Source organism: Hemicordylus capensis, chromosome 1, assembly GCF_027244095.1.
Source record: "Hemicordylus capensis ecotype Gifberg chromosome 1, rHemCap1.1.pri, whole genome shotgun sequence".
In the NCBI taxonomy this organism is placed as follows: domain Eukaryota; kingdom Metazoa; phylum Chordata; class Lepidosauria; order Squamata; family Cordylidae; genus Hemicordylus; species Hemicordylus capensis.
In genome coordinates, this window is record NC_069657.1 from 426,839,398 (window position 1) to 426,855,350 (window position 15,953).

General features: G+C 41.3%; 1 protein-coding gene across 3 annotated transcripts in view; it reads right to left on the minus strand.

The window, feature by feature from the left end:
• LRPPRC (leucine rich pentatricopeptide repeat containing) overlaps window positions 1-15,953 on the minus strand; it is a 215,170-nt gene that overhangs the window by 189,103 nt on the left and 10,114 nt on the right. For all 3 annotated transcript variants that reach the window (XM_053311868.1, XM_053311876.1, XM_053311886.1), the window contains exons 2-7: window positions 9,731-9,933; window positions 3,420-3,542; window positions 2,028-2,149; window positions 1,881-1,939; window positions 922-1,008; window positions 305-431 (exon numbers count right to left, since the gene is read on the minus strand). In XM_053311868.1, coding sequence (XP_053167843.1) covers window positions 305-431; window positions 922-1,008; window positions 1,881-1,939; window positions 2,028-2,149; window positions 3,420-3,542; window positions 9,731-9,933 — 721 coding nt within the window. The remainder of the gene's footprint in view (window positions 1-304; window positions 432-921; window positions 1,009-1,880; window positions 1,940-2,027; window positions 2,150-3,419; window positions 3,543-9,730; window positions 9,934-15,953) is intronic.

Genomic DNA, 15,953 nt, shown 5'->3' on the forward strand with positions numbered 1-15,953 from the left:
GGTAAGTGCAGCCTAAGTGTATAACATAGCAACAAAGACTAGTACAGGGGTGAGAAACCCCTGGTGCAAATATTATCTCAGCAAAGTGGCCTTATGCAAGCCACCCTCCTCTCAGAAGACAGAGGAGGTTAAAATTATCACTGGATTTTAGCATATTACATTTTATTATGAATTGAACAGTAACATTTTGAAAGAGAGAGTTTATACACACACACAAAAGTGGTTTTACTTGTATGAACAGTAGTGCATATTAGAAAAATTTGTTCTGGACAAGGGTGGAAGCTGCATAAGCAATGGGCATTACCTCTTCTATTTTGTTCATGTCACCCTTCTCAGCATATGCATTCAATAGTGCAACATAAGTGTCTGGACCAGGTTCGACTCCAGCATCTCTCATCACAGAAAGGATATTTTCTGCATTCTCCATATCTCTGAAGGGTTTAGAAGAAACACACTGTACACATTTCAGTGAATCTTAGATATATTTATAATACAAGGCAATAGATACAGCCTATGAATGAAGTCAAACACCACATCCAAAACACATTCCAGAATCATATTTTATCCAACATGCATTATTTACTAAATTAAAATGCTACAGAAAACTAGAGAACAGAACATGGATGGGCAGGAGAAGATAGAAACAATAGCAGTCAGGACAGACACTTATATGGCATGGAAAGGAAAACAAAGAATCAATCATGAAGGGCAGGCCCAACTAAATGTAGACTATAACCATAAATCTTCTGCAAAGCAGCTGAGTATACTCTTCAGAAATTTACTATGGATAGTTAAGTAATACTGGGAACCAATACAAATGGTGTTCAACTTTAACAGCTTAGAAGATATTTTTCAAAAAGTATTTTCTTAATTAGGAAAAAAAAATTTAAGCAGGAAAAAAAAGTGAAAATTAGGGTTTACCCGGATCTTGCATGGCCTGTCACAAGGGCGCTGAACACAGACTCTGTGATTGGGAGTTCTTTGCTTTTCATAAAACCAAGAATCTTACTGTAAGATGAAAAACAAAGTTAGCTATATTCTGTTTTGGAAAATATAAGTGGACAAATCTTGCACAATATTACCAAACACATATCTAAGGTAGAACTAAGGAAGATATCCTTAAGATATTATATACAAGAAACTGACAAACAAACAATTTGCAACTGTCTATTATCTAAAATTCTAAAAGGCTTACTAGTTTTAAAAGTAAAAGATACTTAATACATTTTAAGATGTTTTACAAAGCAGTGCATGTGCCATTCCTCCAAATCTTATCATATATTCCCTAGAGTCTGACAATCATAGTTTCAGTTCTTTTACAGTAACTTTTCACTTAAGAATTTTATATACTACTTTTCAGCAAGCAAAAAAAAAAAAAAAAAGTTCACACACAATGGTTTATATAGCAAAAGGAATGAGAAGATGCTTCCTTGTCCCAAAGGAATCCACAATCTAAACAGAAACACAGGGAAGGCATCAGCAACAGCCACTGAAGAGGACGTTATGCTTGGTTGAATAGGGACAGTTGCTCTCCCCCAGCTGAACGTAAGAGAACCACCATGTTTAAAAGGTGCTTGTTTACTCAGTGAGCACAACAGGTCATTCCGCTATACAACTGTACCAGAAATGGATAGTAAAAGATTATTCTTGAATAAACTACTATCCTACACCTGGTTTAGAATGCTACCCTAATTTCAACCAATTTTAAAATGGAAATACAACTGTCTATCACTTTGATAATGCTGCTGAGGGCATTAAATGGGCACTTTCATTTTTCAGGAGAAAATGATCGTATTTCCTTAAATGTCATTTCAGATTTAACAATGTCATGGTACATTTTAACTGTAACACATTGAAACATTTCTGTTCAACAACACTACCTGGCTCCATCAATATCGCCCTTGCTGCAATAGGCAGCAATCAGTCGCTGATAAGTGACCTGCAAAACAGAAAGCGAAAATTAAACAACACATCAAGTGGTGGTGAGAAGTGGGGTGGGGGAAAAGATGTTTTTATGAAATACATACTCGATTGGGCTGAACATTAGCATTTTCCATCTCTGTTAAGAATTCAGTTGGAGAGAATTTGTGATCATTCTGAAGGTAGACCTTTAGCAAAGCATTATAATGGCTTACATCATATATAACACCTAAACAGGAGATTATGAAGAGCTATTAGAATTCAGCATGGTAAAATAGTTTCACATAAAAATGATACTAAATGTAGCAATAAAATTTTAGCACAGAGACTGCAGTCATCACATTTATGGAAAACTACATCTCCACAGCTCGTAAGGCACTCTACAGAGAATATCCCTGTGTAGTCAAAAAGTCTGAAACACATGTATACCAATGTTCCCTCTAACAGAGATTCCCAGATGTGGACTACATCTCCCAGCATCCCTAGCTGCAACAGCCTTTGATTGGGGATTATGGGAGTTGTAGTCAACAACCTCTGGGAATCCCTGTTAGAGGGAACACTGATGTATACTATTCTCAAGTACCATTGCTATTTAATTTTATCATATTTCATGCTAGATGCAGAAAATATTGATGGAAAGCACAGACATTCAAGCTTGTTCACATATAGCCTTGACACCCCTCCAAACCATAGCTTGGAGGATTAGGAACTTCATGCTCAGGCTCACCCCACTCACCTTTATACTCCCAATTTACTCCCTTAATTGCAGGTTAGGAGCAGAGCACAGTTTGCCATTACATTCACACTGGACAAACAATCATTTGTGCAAACCATAATTTAGCCACAAATCACATTCAAAACAGTTTAAAATTCTGGTTTGCTCCCATCTGGATCAATGGCAATCTATAGTTTGCTGTTACCCCAGAAATAAGGGACGGAGGGTGAGGGTGGAAGCACAAAGCTTGTTCACATTGCGCTGAAACTTAAAGAGACATAAGTTTTAGGTGGTATAAAAATATGCTAAATAAAAATAAAATAAAAATAAAAATAAATCATGATTTGGTATCTGAAATGAACCAGAGAGTCCAAACTGCTGTTTTAATTCTCATCTAACGTCTATTTTTTTAACAGAAGACCTTGATTAAGAGCTATTACTAGCTAGATCAACAAGGACACTCAGATATTGTACTAAATTTCAATTAATTTAGCAATGCAGATACACAAAATCAACAATAGTGATCTCTTCTGAGTGACAATAAACTAACAGAAATAAGGCTAGCTTTACTGTTTACACCCCTAGATGTCAGTATAGCTCTCAAAATCTGACAGAACAGACATCAAAGTCTTATGGCTATCAGACTTTAAAGATACCTACTAGACATTTAGCATACAGCAGTACTAAGATTCCATTACTTGTCACTTAGAAGAAAAAATTAGCACACAGTAAAAATAAGATCTCCTATATTATTTATTTTACTTAGACAGAAGAACAGTCATACCCAGTTCTTTCAGTTTGGTCCATATGGTATGGGCAAGTTCTGTTCTCCTGGCTGGATGGACCTCAGGCAACAACGAGCCACAGCTTCTGAATAGCAGCAAGGCCTGGTTACTACCTGGATACCCTGAATTGGAACAAGGTATTTAGAAACAAGACATGAGCAGAGCAATGGCCAAGAAGGCACACTGATTCAACCTTTAAAGCCCCAATGAACTAAAATACAGCTTAACTTTGAAAGTTTTAGATAACTAAGTTCACATGCTGTGTTCCCACTAAGGCGTGCGCACTCACATGTTTTTTAACGTCCGCTCAGTTAGATCTCACTCAGGTCAAATCAGGAAGGCCCCATTCTGAATGCATGTGTGTGCATACTGCCTTGATACAGCCACCCAGGAAAAAAAACTAATTCCGCCCAGAGATGAAAAAAAGTTAGAGAGAACACTGCTCACATACTGTGCAGCGTCCCACAGGCATTTTAACACAGCAGTCACACAGTTATGAAAGAACACCAGTGTGCAACTGCATGAATGCTGTGTTAGGGCGGACACCTGTGGGATGCTGTGCTGTATGTAAGCCAATTTATTTCGATAATAGAAGATGGGCTGTAGGTCAGGCTTTGTATCCTGGAGGAACTTCAGCAAGTCCCACTGGCTGACGGGAAGCACGAGCACACTTATGCATTTAAGGTGTTTAACAAAGTATAAGTAGAGCAACTGTGTTCTTTTACTGATGTATTTCAAGCAGTGTTCCCTCTAACAGGGATTCCCAGAGGTTGTTGACTACAACTCCCATAATCCTCAAGCAAAAGTCACTAAAGCTAGGGATTCTGTGAGTGGTAGTCAACAACATCTGAGAATCTCTGTTAGAGGGGGAACACTGTTCTCAAGCTATTTTCTAGGGTCTGTGTGCATTAGGTTTACTGTAGGCCAGAAGTAATTTGAAGCACAAATATCTGAAGACTGGTGCGGGGCTGCTTAACACAGGTTTCATTGTGGTCAAATGGAGCGACTATGTCTTCTTACAATACAAATGAGTGCAAATAGGAAATTAGCTTAATCTCAGTATTTGCTTCTCATAGCTGCTGAGGACCAAACAAGAGCGCCTTTAATTGAATGGATTTGGCATGAGCTATTTTGCACCTTGTTGAGGACTTGCAAATGACACACACATGCAAACACAGAGGCTTCTGGCATAACTGTAAACATGTGCAAGGCAAGTAAAATCGATTTTGCCCGGACCTTAAGAACAGACAATCTTTTTTTAATTTGGTCAGGCTTTTTAGCTGCTGTATATTAACCTCTATCTTAACCTGGCTTTGGAATCTTTCTGCTACTTGTAGTTTTATGGGGGTTTTTTATTGTGCCATTGTGTTCTAAATTAAGTTGTTCGCTGTTCTGAGAGGGCTTTGCAAGACAGACTTCTTTAAATAAATACAGGAGAACGTCAGTATTCACGGGGGTACAGTTATCTGCAATTACCGTGGATAAGGAAACCATGAATACTGAGTAATTGTTAGGTTACTGGAGTTTTTTAACAAGTGCCAAAAATGGGTTAAATTTCCCTAAAAGCATGGGGGAAAGTGCCCTAACATGCTCAGTCTGTCCCAAACTGTCCAGTAATGCCCTCAAAATGCTGCAATTTGTGTTTTTCCAACAACAACAAAATCATTTCTTTTTCTAAAACAGAAACGAGCCAGAAAATGGCTCACTTACACAAAATGGCAGGCAGAAATGACCTCCGGGGTCATTTCCGTCCGACCTGCGGATACGTGAAAATTAACCTTTTTTTTGCTGTCTCCCACGCATATACCGAGGTCGGGTGCCAATTAACCAACTGTGGATTTGCAGAACCTCAGATGCCAGGTCTGCGATTAACAAGGTTCTCCTGTATATATTTCATTATTGTAATACAACAAAGTCAACTGCTCAGGAAAGTTACAATGCAGATCACATTTTAGAGCAGGAAAAAACAGAGGGCTAAAACAAAAAAAGCACATTAAGCAATGTAACACATAACTAGGCCAGAACAAAGTGATGTGACCAGCAGTGCAGAGTAGACAGGACCACCGTCTCACATAGCAATTGTATATATTAATCTGTTTATATGCAATCGACATATGAGCTTCTCTCATCACCATTGGGAGCATACCAGCACAAGAAAGCAGGTCTCCGCTCAAGGTCTCTGAACCAACCTCACACAGAACTTACATTTTTAAATTTGAATTGGAAAACAAACATATTAATAATTAACACTGGTGAGATAATAATAACACCGCCACTTTTACAGGAGACAGCTGAGATGAAGTCTACCTCAATGAAAGCTTTACGTCAAATAGGAGTGCGCACGGAACCGCGGAGCTGTGGTCCGGCACTGGGGTGGGGGATTCCTTTAAGGCTCAGGAGGGTTTACTTACCCCTCCCGCCGCTTTCCCCCCTCCGGCGCCCGTATTTCCTTGAGTAATTGGGGCGGCAGGATACCTCCCTGCCGCCCCTTCTCCGGCGCTCTGCTGCAGCAATTCCTTTAGTAATGGGATGGCAGGATACCTCCCTGCCGCCTCTTCCCCCGCTTGGCGGCAGTGCAAAAGGCTTTAAGAAGCCTTGTGTGTGTGTGTGCGCGCGTGTGTGTGTAAAAAGCCTTTTGGGTGTAAGAAGCCGTTTAAGAAGCCTTTTGTTGTGCATGCGCAAAAGGCTTCTAATAAGCCTTTTACAGCAAAGTGGAAGAAAGGGCGGCAGGGAGGTATCCTGCCGCTCCGTTTACTCAAGAAAATACGTCCGTGTGCATGCACAAAAGGCTTCTTAAAGCCTTTTGCACTGCCGCCAAGCAGGGGAAGGGGCGGCAGGGAGGTATCCTGCCGCCCCATTACTAAAGGAATTGCTGCAGCAGAGAGCCGGAGAAGGGGCGGCAGGGAGGTATCCTGCCGCCCCAATTACTCAAGGAAATACGGGCGCCGGAGGGGGGAAAGCGGCGGGAGGGGTAAGTAAACCCTCCCTCACCCTTAAGGGGACCCCCCACCCCACCCCAAACCACCCGAATCCAAACCATCCATGCCCGGGCCGGTCCGGAGGCCTGTAGAATGGCCTCTGGACCGGTCCGGGCACATCACTAACGTCAAAAGAAAACATATTTCTTATATATACTGCCTCTTCCACCCATTACCTTAAAGACAACCCATGGAATCTCTTTTACACGCAATGGAGAAATATAACACCAGATACATACATTTTGGCTGAAGACAGTTGCCAATTGTTGTAGTCTCCAGCCACAATGTTTGCTGCAAGTGACTTCTCTCACAAGTTACATCAGGAGTTAGGGAAGAGAGAAGCAGCTAGAGAGAGCTCTCCTTTTCCAAAATTGCAGTATAAAGTGAGAGATACGACCCTCCACCTCTTGAATCTAATATTCTTGCCTGAGGGAGAGGCAAGGATTTTGCAAAAAGCAGTGTGTATCTCTGTTGCTACTTCTGCCTTCAGCAAAAACCCAACATTTCAACAAAAACCCAAGAGCCCCTGGTGGCGCAGTGGTAAAACTGCCGCCCTGTAACCAGAAGGTTACAAGTTCGATCCTGACCAGGGGCTCAAGGTTGACTCAGCCTTCCATCCTTCCGAGGTCGGTAAAATGAGTACCCAGAATGTTGGGGGCAATATGCTAAAAATCATTGTAAACCGCTTAGAGAGCTCCGGCTATAGAGCGGTATATAAATGTAAGTGCTAATATGAAGTGGAAGATGCCAACTCTCTTGGTTCTATGCAACTCATGGAGATTTGAAGGACAGAGCAGTTACCAAATATAGAATAGCCACCACTGATGATTCAGGGATTAAATACACAGACTCTTGAAGACACTGTTAACACCACAAGGTGGAAAAATTCAAGAGGTAGTGGCATATTCAAGTCTGTAGATAGCCAAACAAAGTCTTAATAGCATGAATGTTTGCGAAATTAGTCATGACACAAAAGTAAATCTCTTATACATGTTTAAGAAACAGTGGCTAAGGTAAAAGATGTGTGTACCACCTGCCCACTCTGTGAATGCTCATATCACTCTTACAGTGTACGTGTGCCTTCCTACATGGTGGCTATTCCCATCTTTAAAAGTAACTGATGAAGTCGCCCCGGACATACAAGAAAGAAAAATGCAAGTGCAACCTTTACAAAAGGGCAAGATAACTTGTTGCTCATGGATGAGAAAAGACACTGCAGACTTGCAAGTCTCAACCAACTTTAAATGTGATATATATTGTCATGCAGTCTTATGTAGAATATTATCAACCACCAGAAATAGCGTACTACGAATATCCTCACAGACCAGCCATAGTTGAAAAGGTATGCCAGGTATAGAAGATGAAAGCCTCCGTTGCAGTTTAGAAGCATGGTTGGGTATAAAGGTCTCAACAAATTCATAAGAGACCTATTCATTCCATATTGCTTGACTTGAGAGCCACACACATTCCAAGGGTTACTTGACCCAATGCAATAAAAGAAGATTCACAAAGGGAAGCAGCTTTCTGTTCATGTAGCTGAGGTGGATGCAGATGTGCAGCCCCATCCACATTACAATGCATACCTAGGCCCCACTGCATCCAGGCTGAATGAACCCTTTGTTGCACCTGGGACTCATCCATTAAAGGCCATGCCCCATCTAGGGCTACCAGTCTTACAGTGCAACTAGTTGCACATGGTAAGAGCTGGGTTTGGACCAGCAGAAGCAAACTGCGAGTGATAACCAATGGTGCAAGCCTAAACTCATTGAGAACAAGGTACCTCTATGTACCTTGGTTACAGCTTGGGCCCCGGGGTTTTAAGAGAACGTCTTCGTTATGAACCCCACCGCCCATTGAGATCATCAAGAGAGATCCGTCTGCATTTGCCACCGGCTTGTCTGGTGGCCACTCAGGGAAGGGCCTTCTCCATTGCTGCCCCGAGGCTTTGGAATGCGCTCCCTAGTGAAATAAGAGCCTCCCCATCTCTGACATCTTTTTAAAAGTCTCTAAAGATGCATTTCTTCATCCAGACTTTTAAATGATATTGTTTTGATTGTTTTTGTTTTTAATTACTTTTAATCTTGTTGTAAACCGCCCAGAGACGTGTTTTGGGCGGTGTAAAAATATGATCATTCATAAATAAATAAATAAATAAATGTGCACCGCACTGCTGCTATCCCAGGCATGCTGCAAATCAGCAAGACCATTCAAGTGCAGTGGAGGTCCTCCTGCACCTTACCACTGCACTGTGCTGCAGGCTGTTACCTAGAACCAGAATGCATCTTTATTCCTGCTTTTAGTGTCAGGGTCCTAGAGAAGGACAAGTTGCAGAGGAGAGCAGGTCTTGTGGTAGCAAGTATGACTTGTCCCCTTAGCTAAGCAGGGTCCACCCTGGTTGCATATGAATGGGAGACTTGATGTGTGAGCACTGTAAGATATTCCCCTTAGGGGATGGAGCTGCTCTGGGAAGAGCATCTGAGGTGCCAAGTTCTCTCCCGGGCAGCATCTCCAAGATAGGGCTGAGAGAGACTCCTGCCTGCAACCTTGGAGAAACTGCTGCCAGTCTGTGTAGAGAATATGGAGCTAGATGGACCTATGGTCTGACTCAGTATATGATAGCTTCCTATGTTCCTATGATGATCAAGATGAGGGTTGGGGACACGTGGCTACAACTGAACAGTCCTGCCAAGACGAAATGGGTCAGTCTGACTGTCTGACTGACAGTCTGCAAAGCAGCTGGTGGGAAAAGACATGGTTACAAGTTGCAAGACTGCACTTTAAGGCAGAATCTTCAATTACTTCTAATATAAGCTAAACTCTTAATGCTACATGAAGGCTGCTGCAGTTTTAGTACCCTATAGCTAAAATCAGTTTTCACGTTACATCTGCAGTTCCAGCAACAGTTCTTGTTGCAATTGTCAAATCACTGGACACAACATAAATACATATACTGTAGAGATATCAGAGATATATCAGGTGCAGTGTTCCCTCTAATTTTTTTCATCTGGGTGCAGAATGAGGTTTGATCTGGGCAGCAGTATCAAGGAAGGCAGTGTGTGCACATGCAGTCAGAATAATGCCTTCCTGATTCAACCTGAGTGGGATCTAAAATTAGTGGGACATTTTTTTAAAAATTGTGTGCGCGCGTGAGGGAAAACTAATCAGGCAGTATATAAATATATAAATATAAATATAGTAACTACTGGGAAGAGTTTTAAATAGCATGCATGAGTAATTCCAAAGAATTTAACAAAGATATAAATCATATTGGTGCTGCTTAGTAAAAATGTTAAACTTAGTAAAAGTTTACATTCAACAAGTAAACTCTCTACCTGTTCTGCACATATCATGGAATATTTTTAGCAGAAGCGTTTTACTAATGCTCCCAGTTCTTCTGACAGAATCATCCAGTCTGTTCAACGCCCAATTAAAATGTTGTGCTTGCTTCTCCCGAACAGCTGAAACTGTTTGATCTTGAGCATCTCCCTTCTCTTGAGTTGCAACAGTAAAGAGTCTTGCTTGGTAGATGATATGTCTGCAAAACAAAACAAATACAATTTAGCCACACGTTCATAATTAAAGGCTTGTTTATTAATTATAAGTTAGTACAGATCAATACAATCTACTGTACCTTTAGATTACATTAACATGTTTAAAAAAAAAACCCAAATGAATGGAAGTGTTAGGTAACCAATCCACAATCACTATTTAACAGCAGCTTTGCCAGACTGCATATGGATGAGAAGTTAAGACATTTAATGCAGCTATTTAGGACAAACCACAAATTAGCAGAAATATCCTATTTCAAGATTTCTTCCCTTCTAGTCCATAGAAGTTTGAAAGTTTCTTCCTGGGCAAGTAAAAGCCACACCTGTAACTTCAATTTATTGAGCATACAAGCTGAAGCAAACATGTAGAGCAGGCATCCCCAAACTGCGGCCCTCCAGATGTTGCTGAACTACAACTCCCAGCATCCCTAGACACAATTTTTTGTGGCTGGGTATGCTGGGAGTGGTAGTTCAGCAGCATCTGGAGGGCCGCAGTTTGGGGATGCCTGATGTAGAGTTCCAAAAGCGGGTAGAGGGGTAGAATGTGAGTCAATAGTTTCTGTTCAGAAAGTATCAGAAGTGCAGCTAGCTAATTTTGGAGCCTGGAACTGGGGGGTCCCTTGCAAAATAAGCATCTTCTACACACCTATCTTAAGTGGTGCAGCGGGGAAATGCTTGACTAACAAGCAGAAGGTTGCCGGTTTAAATTCCCAATGGTACTATATCGGGCAGCAGTAATATAGGAAGATGCTGAAAGGCATCATCTCATACTGCGCAGGAGGCGGCAATGGTAAACCACTCCTGTATTCTACCAAACAAAACCACAGGGCTCTGTGGGCACCAGGAGTTGAAACAGACTTGATAGCACACTTTACCTTACACACCGCATAGTTTCACACAGCTTCCCATTGGCAAAGGTAGGCAGGAACAGGAAGGCAGGCACAGTCTAAGGCAGCAGCATACAATGCGCTCTGCCTCAGCAAGTTCCTCCTACCCACTGAACAGCTGAAGGATGCACACACCTTCTTGATCATTCGTCACAAACCCACAGGTGCAGGCTAGAGTGCGGGGGACGGGGGAGACTATGCAACTCCCCAAGGAATCCATACACCTTTTTGATCGTTCACCACAAATCCACAGGTCTGGCCCAGAGTGCATTTGCTTAAAAAAAGACAACACAATCCCCAATGGATTCTCGGCCATTCACAAACCAACTGGGACACGACATGTGGATCACAAACCTTCCTGGACATACAGTGGATTTGTAAGGGGAAAAGTTAAAACCACAACACATGCCCCTTGCTTCCCAGTTCTCATTCAGACCTTCTGGACTACAAACCAACTTGAGCATAGTGCATTCATTTAAAAATTTGTTTATGTGGATGTTTACAATTAACTCCACTTTCACTAGATGTAAAGTACTCTATGGATAGAGATAACTCTTTCTGACAGCTTTACTGCAGTAGGGAACAATTATTAAAAATCAAAGGTTTGACCAAATTAACACTTCAATTAAATATGCAGTACTCTCCCACCCTGCCCTATATCTGTGCTCAATATCAAATTCCCATGCCAAGTCATTCCAGGTGATCTAAAGAGTGGGGTAAAAAAGATATTCCCCTGAGGGGATGGAACCACTCTGGGAAGAGGAGAAGGTTCCAAGTTCCCTCCCTGGCATCTCCAAGATAGGGCTGAGAGAGATTCCTGCCTGCAACATTGGAGAAGCCGCTGCCAGCCTGTGTAGACAATACTGAGCTAGATGGACCAATGGTCTGACTCTGTATATCTATGTCTATTTATTCGATTTCTATACCCCTTCCAAAAATGGTTCAGGGCAGATTCCTGTTTCCTAGGTTTCTAAGGAGGGTATATTACCGTTTTTTAGCCTACTTTCCAGTAGGCTTATAAAATCACCTGGCATTTCATGTGTCCATGTGTGTGTCATCCCCCCGCCATCAACTTTGCAATGCCTGGATCAATATGAACCAAATTGGGTGCAGTAGTGGTGAGTGATACACAGGGACACCTCAATGGCATAGTTTGTAATGATGCCATCCTCCCTGATCCAAGATGATGAAAACGTGAACATTTGAGGCACAAGAGGTCTAACTTGTGAACCTTAATTTGAAACAAGTTTAGTCCAGTTTTAGGGATAGTGAAAGCAAAGAAGGCAGATTAGTTCTTAGTAGAAGAACTTGTTATGATTGCAAAGGGCAGATTCCTTCACATAAGGGTGGAATAATGGTCCATAGGCCCATTATCCCCATAGGGGAACTTCAGTTCCAGAAGTTTTGGCCTACATACACGGGAGCTTTGCAAAAGCATTAATTTGTTAAATAGGACACTTTTACATGCCAAGAAAATATATTTGGTATAAAGTTCATTCAGCTACAAGAAAGCGGGGGGGGGGAGTGCACACTCCCCCACCCCTTCAAGCCACCCCCACCAAGTTCCGTGCACAACCCTAGCGTGTTGTGTATGCATCCCTCTGATAACTTCTACATTTTACAGTTTGATACAAAACAAATTCATAGCACATGGGAGGGGATCCCAGGGGACTCTGATGGGGTTATTTCTTTTTGCTGATCTACTGTGTTTCAAGATGGTGGTCACCCAAAATACAGGCAACAACTCTTTGTAACTCATGTGCCAACAGTCTGATACAAACCAAATTCATAGTACATGGGAAGGAATCCTATGTAAGAGTCAAGAGAAGTAGAAAGTAGTCTTAATTAGTACTGCTTAGAGTTACTTGTATACCACAGGTTCTATTAACATTTCCTTTAGCAATCTTAGCAAGGAAATTTAACTTAGCTTTTATAAGCCGCAGATCTGTCATTTAGGTGCTCATTCAAGGATAATGCCCTTTGATGTCTTATCTATTGTTTCTGGATTTGGGCAAGAGCCACATGTATACAAAAGCATAACGAAGGTAAGAGAAGAACTTATCTCATGCTAAATTGTCATGAGTTAATTCTAAAGCTGGCTATTTGATGTCAAATAATAAAATCCCACCTCTGGGTTAACTTCTATGAAATGATTTCAAATATAGGATGTACTTGTTGACCTTACATTTGGATTGAGCCACAATCTGAGTCTTAGCTTCAGTTAGATTTTAAACAGTCTTGTGACAAAGCAGTTTTGTGGAATCAGCTCTCAATAGAGGAACATAGGAAGCTGCCATATATTGAGTCAGACCATTCATCTATCTAGCTCAGTATTGTCTTCACAGACTGGCAGCAGCTTCTCTAAGGTTGCAGGCAAGAATCTCTCAGTCCTATCTTGGAGAAGCCAAACCAGGGAGGGAACTTGGAACTTAGATGCTCTTCCCAGAGTGGCTCCATCCCCTGAGGAGAATAACTTAAGTGCTCACACTTCTAGTCTCCCTTTCATATGCAACCAGGGCAGACCCTGCTTAGCTAAGGGGACAAGTCATGCTTGCTACCACAAGACCAGCTCTCCTGGGGACAAATGGGAGCTGCATTCTGGTTTAGAAACATGGCAAGGCCAAGGTGCACTTCCTTCTAATCCCATCAGAGAATCCTGATGATCATTTTTCATACTGCCTTCTAGCCACCCAGATTTCCCAGAACAAATGAGGAAAACAGATGAACTGCTATTTGTAAACAAAATCCAATCTTTCCAACAGAAGTCCAAACTTAACAGGGATCAAGGACTGAATAAATGTTATTGCAATTGCATAAATAAAATATGATAAAGAAAATAATTCCTGGATAATTCTAACTCCTGTAGCTCTAATGGACATCTATCCTCCCTCCAACCAAATGTACCTGTCTATTAGTTCATTCATTCATTCATTCATTCGATTTCTATACCACCCTTCCAAAAATGGCTCAGGGTGGTTTCCACAGAGAAATAATAAATAAATAAGATGGATCCCTGTCCCCAAAGGGCTCACAATCTAAAAAGAAATGTAAGATACCACAGGATGTTGTGATGACAAGCTTAGATGGCTTTGAAAGGGGCTTAGACAGATTTATGGAGGACAGGTCTGTCAATGGCCACTACTAGGCTTGATGGCTATAGTCTGCCTCCAGGTTCAGAAGCAGGATGCCTCTGAATACCAGTTGCAGGGGAACAACCACAGGAAAGAGGGCATACCTTCATTTCTTGCCTGTGGGCTTCCAAGGGGCATCTGGAGGGCCACTGTGTGAGATGAGATGCTAGACTGAATGGGCTTTGGACCCATTCAGTATTTTCAAGGGCTTACGTTTTCAAGGTCTTCTCAAAATGGCAGTATGGGAACAGGTACCATGTTGCCATTTTTAGATTACCTGCACTAGTGACCTCCCCTAAGTCTGACCACCATTTTGTGGGCAATAAGAGTAAAGGAAGGGTGTCCCAGAGAAAGCCATGAAAACTGAGATTTTACTGCTGCTGTATGATTTATTGGGCATGCAAAAGGGTGAATCATGAATGTGCAAAAATACTTCCACATTAAAAAAAGAGAGAGCGAAGCAAGCTTTAAAATGAGACATTCAAAATCAGTCACATCTTTTCTCTTGTATTTGTTAACTGTGTTCACATTTCCTTAGTACAATCAATTAACTTTACCCCATCCCTCTATGGTTGCCTAAATTGCATTTTTAAAGGCTGGAGTTTTAAGTTACTGAAAAGTTAGGAAACTGAGAATCAAAAGAAAATTTCATTTGGGAGGGCACTGTCTCTATTTGCATCCCTGCCACTACACCCTTGAATCTGGGATTTCAAGTGATACAAGCAGCTAGGAGAACCTAGATGATTCTTGGCTAGAAGAGGCTGCCATGGGATACGGGCAGGAATTAAATCAGGCCTTGACATATTCTCTTTGGATCTAGGAACCAGACAATGGGAACTTGACAAAGTTACCGGACTTGGTGATGGAAATTGTGGAGGAAGGGTAAATGGACTCTCTTCATCCCTTAACAAGTAACATACTTGGAATAGAAATAGGGCTGCCTCAGACAAAGATGTTATTAAATAACTCTACCTCTGAATATCCTAGTCTGCGTGCCACAGTATCCTAGAGCCTGAGATTTGTCAAGCACTAAATTAACTGAACCCCAATAATTGTTCAAGGACACTACAGGTTAAAGATAACTCAGCACTAATCTTAATGGCAACTTCATATCTAATAAAGAGAGGTACTACAATTGATAGGGCTCAAACTGCCATTTTCTTCTGTTTTGTGCTGATTCAAGAGTTTTCCCTATAAATGCACCCTCTAAGTTAACAAGTTAAAAAACAAACTACAGAAGTGCATTAGCACTTCTTGCTTACATACATGCAAATATAAGTATTTGAGATCATCCTTGCCTCAAACATTTCTTACATAGTAAGCTATCAAGAAACATATCAAAATAAGTTAAGAAAATTAGATTTAGACAGAGAGGACAGAAAGCAATGAAATACACAACTGTCTTTCATTTAGCTGGCATTACAAGCAGCGACTACACCAAAATGAGATGTTAAGGTACAAGATAAAACCTTCAACCTAACAAGTAAAAAAGCTGTTTTAGGTGATGAATCCTGGATCCTGCAATATTCAAGAAGTGCATTATAAAAGCAGAGCTGTCTGGATATCAGTTTAAGGAACCCCTTGAAGAGTTGCGTTTTAAATCATCTGACATGCAACATCTGCTTGCATGTCAGATGATTTCAAAATGTTTTTAAATTGTCTTGAATTGTTTTAGCTTTTCATTTTTGTTATTTTGATTGGGCCAGGGGAAACTAGATTCTTTCCTAGAGGAGGCTTCCATGGGATATGGGTAGGAATTAACAGTCCACCCCAATAACTGTTAACAGACCCTGCCTACAGGTTATATAACTCAACACTGGCATTAAGGCCCTGAAAAAAGTTAGCAGTCTGCTGACTTTGGTTCATTTCAGTAATGGCAGTCGCCACTTCAAAAAGGTTGGTTCTAATTTTCCTGGAATCAACAAGTTATTTAATGTAAGACAGCAGAGATGGATCCAAAAGGATCAGAAGCCAGGCAATGAGCAAAGA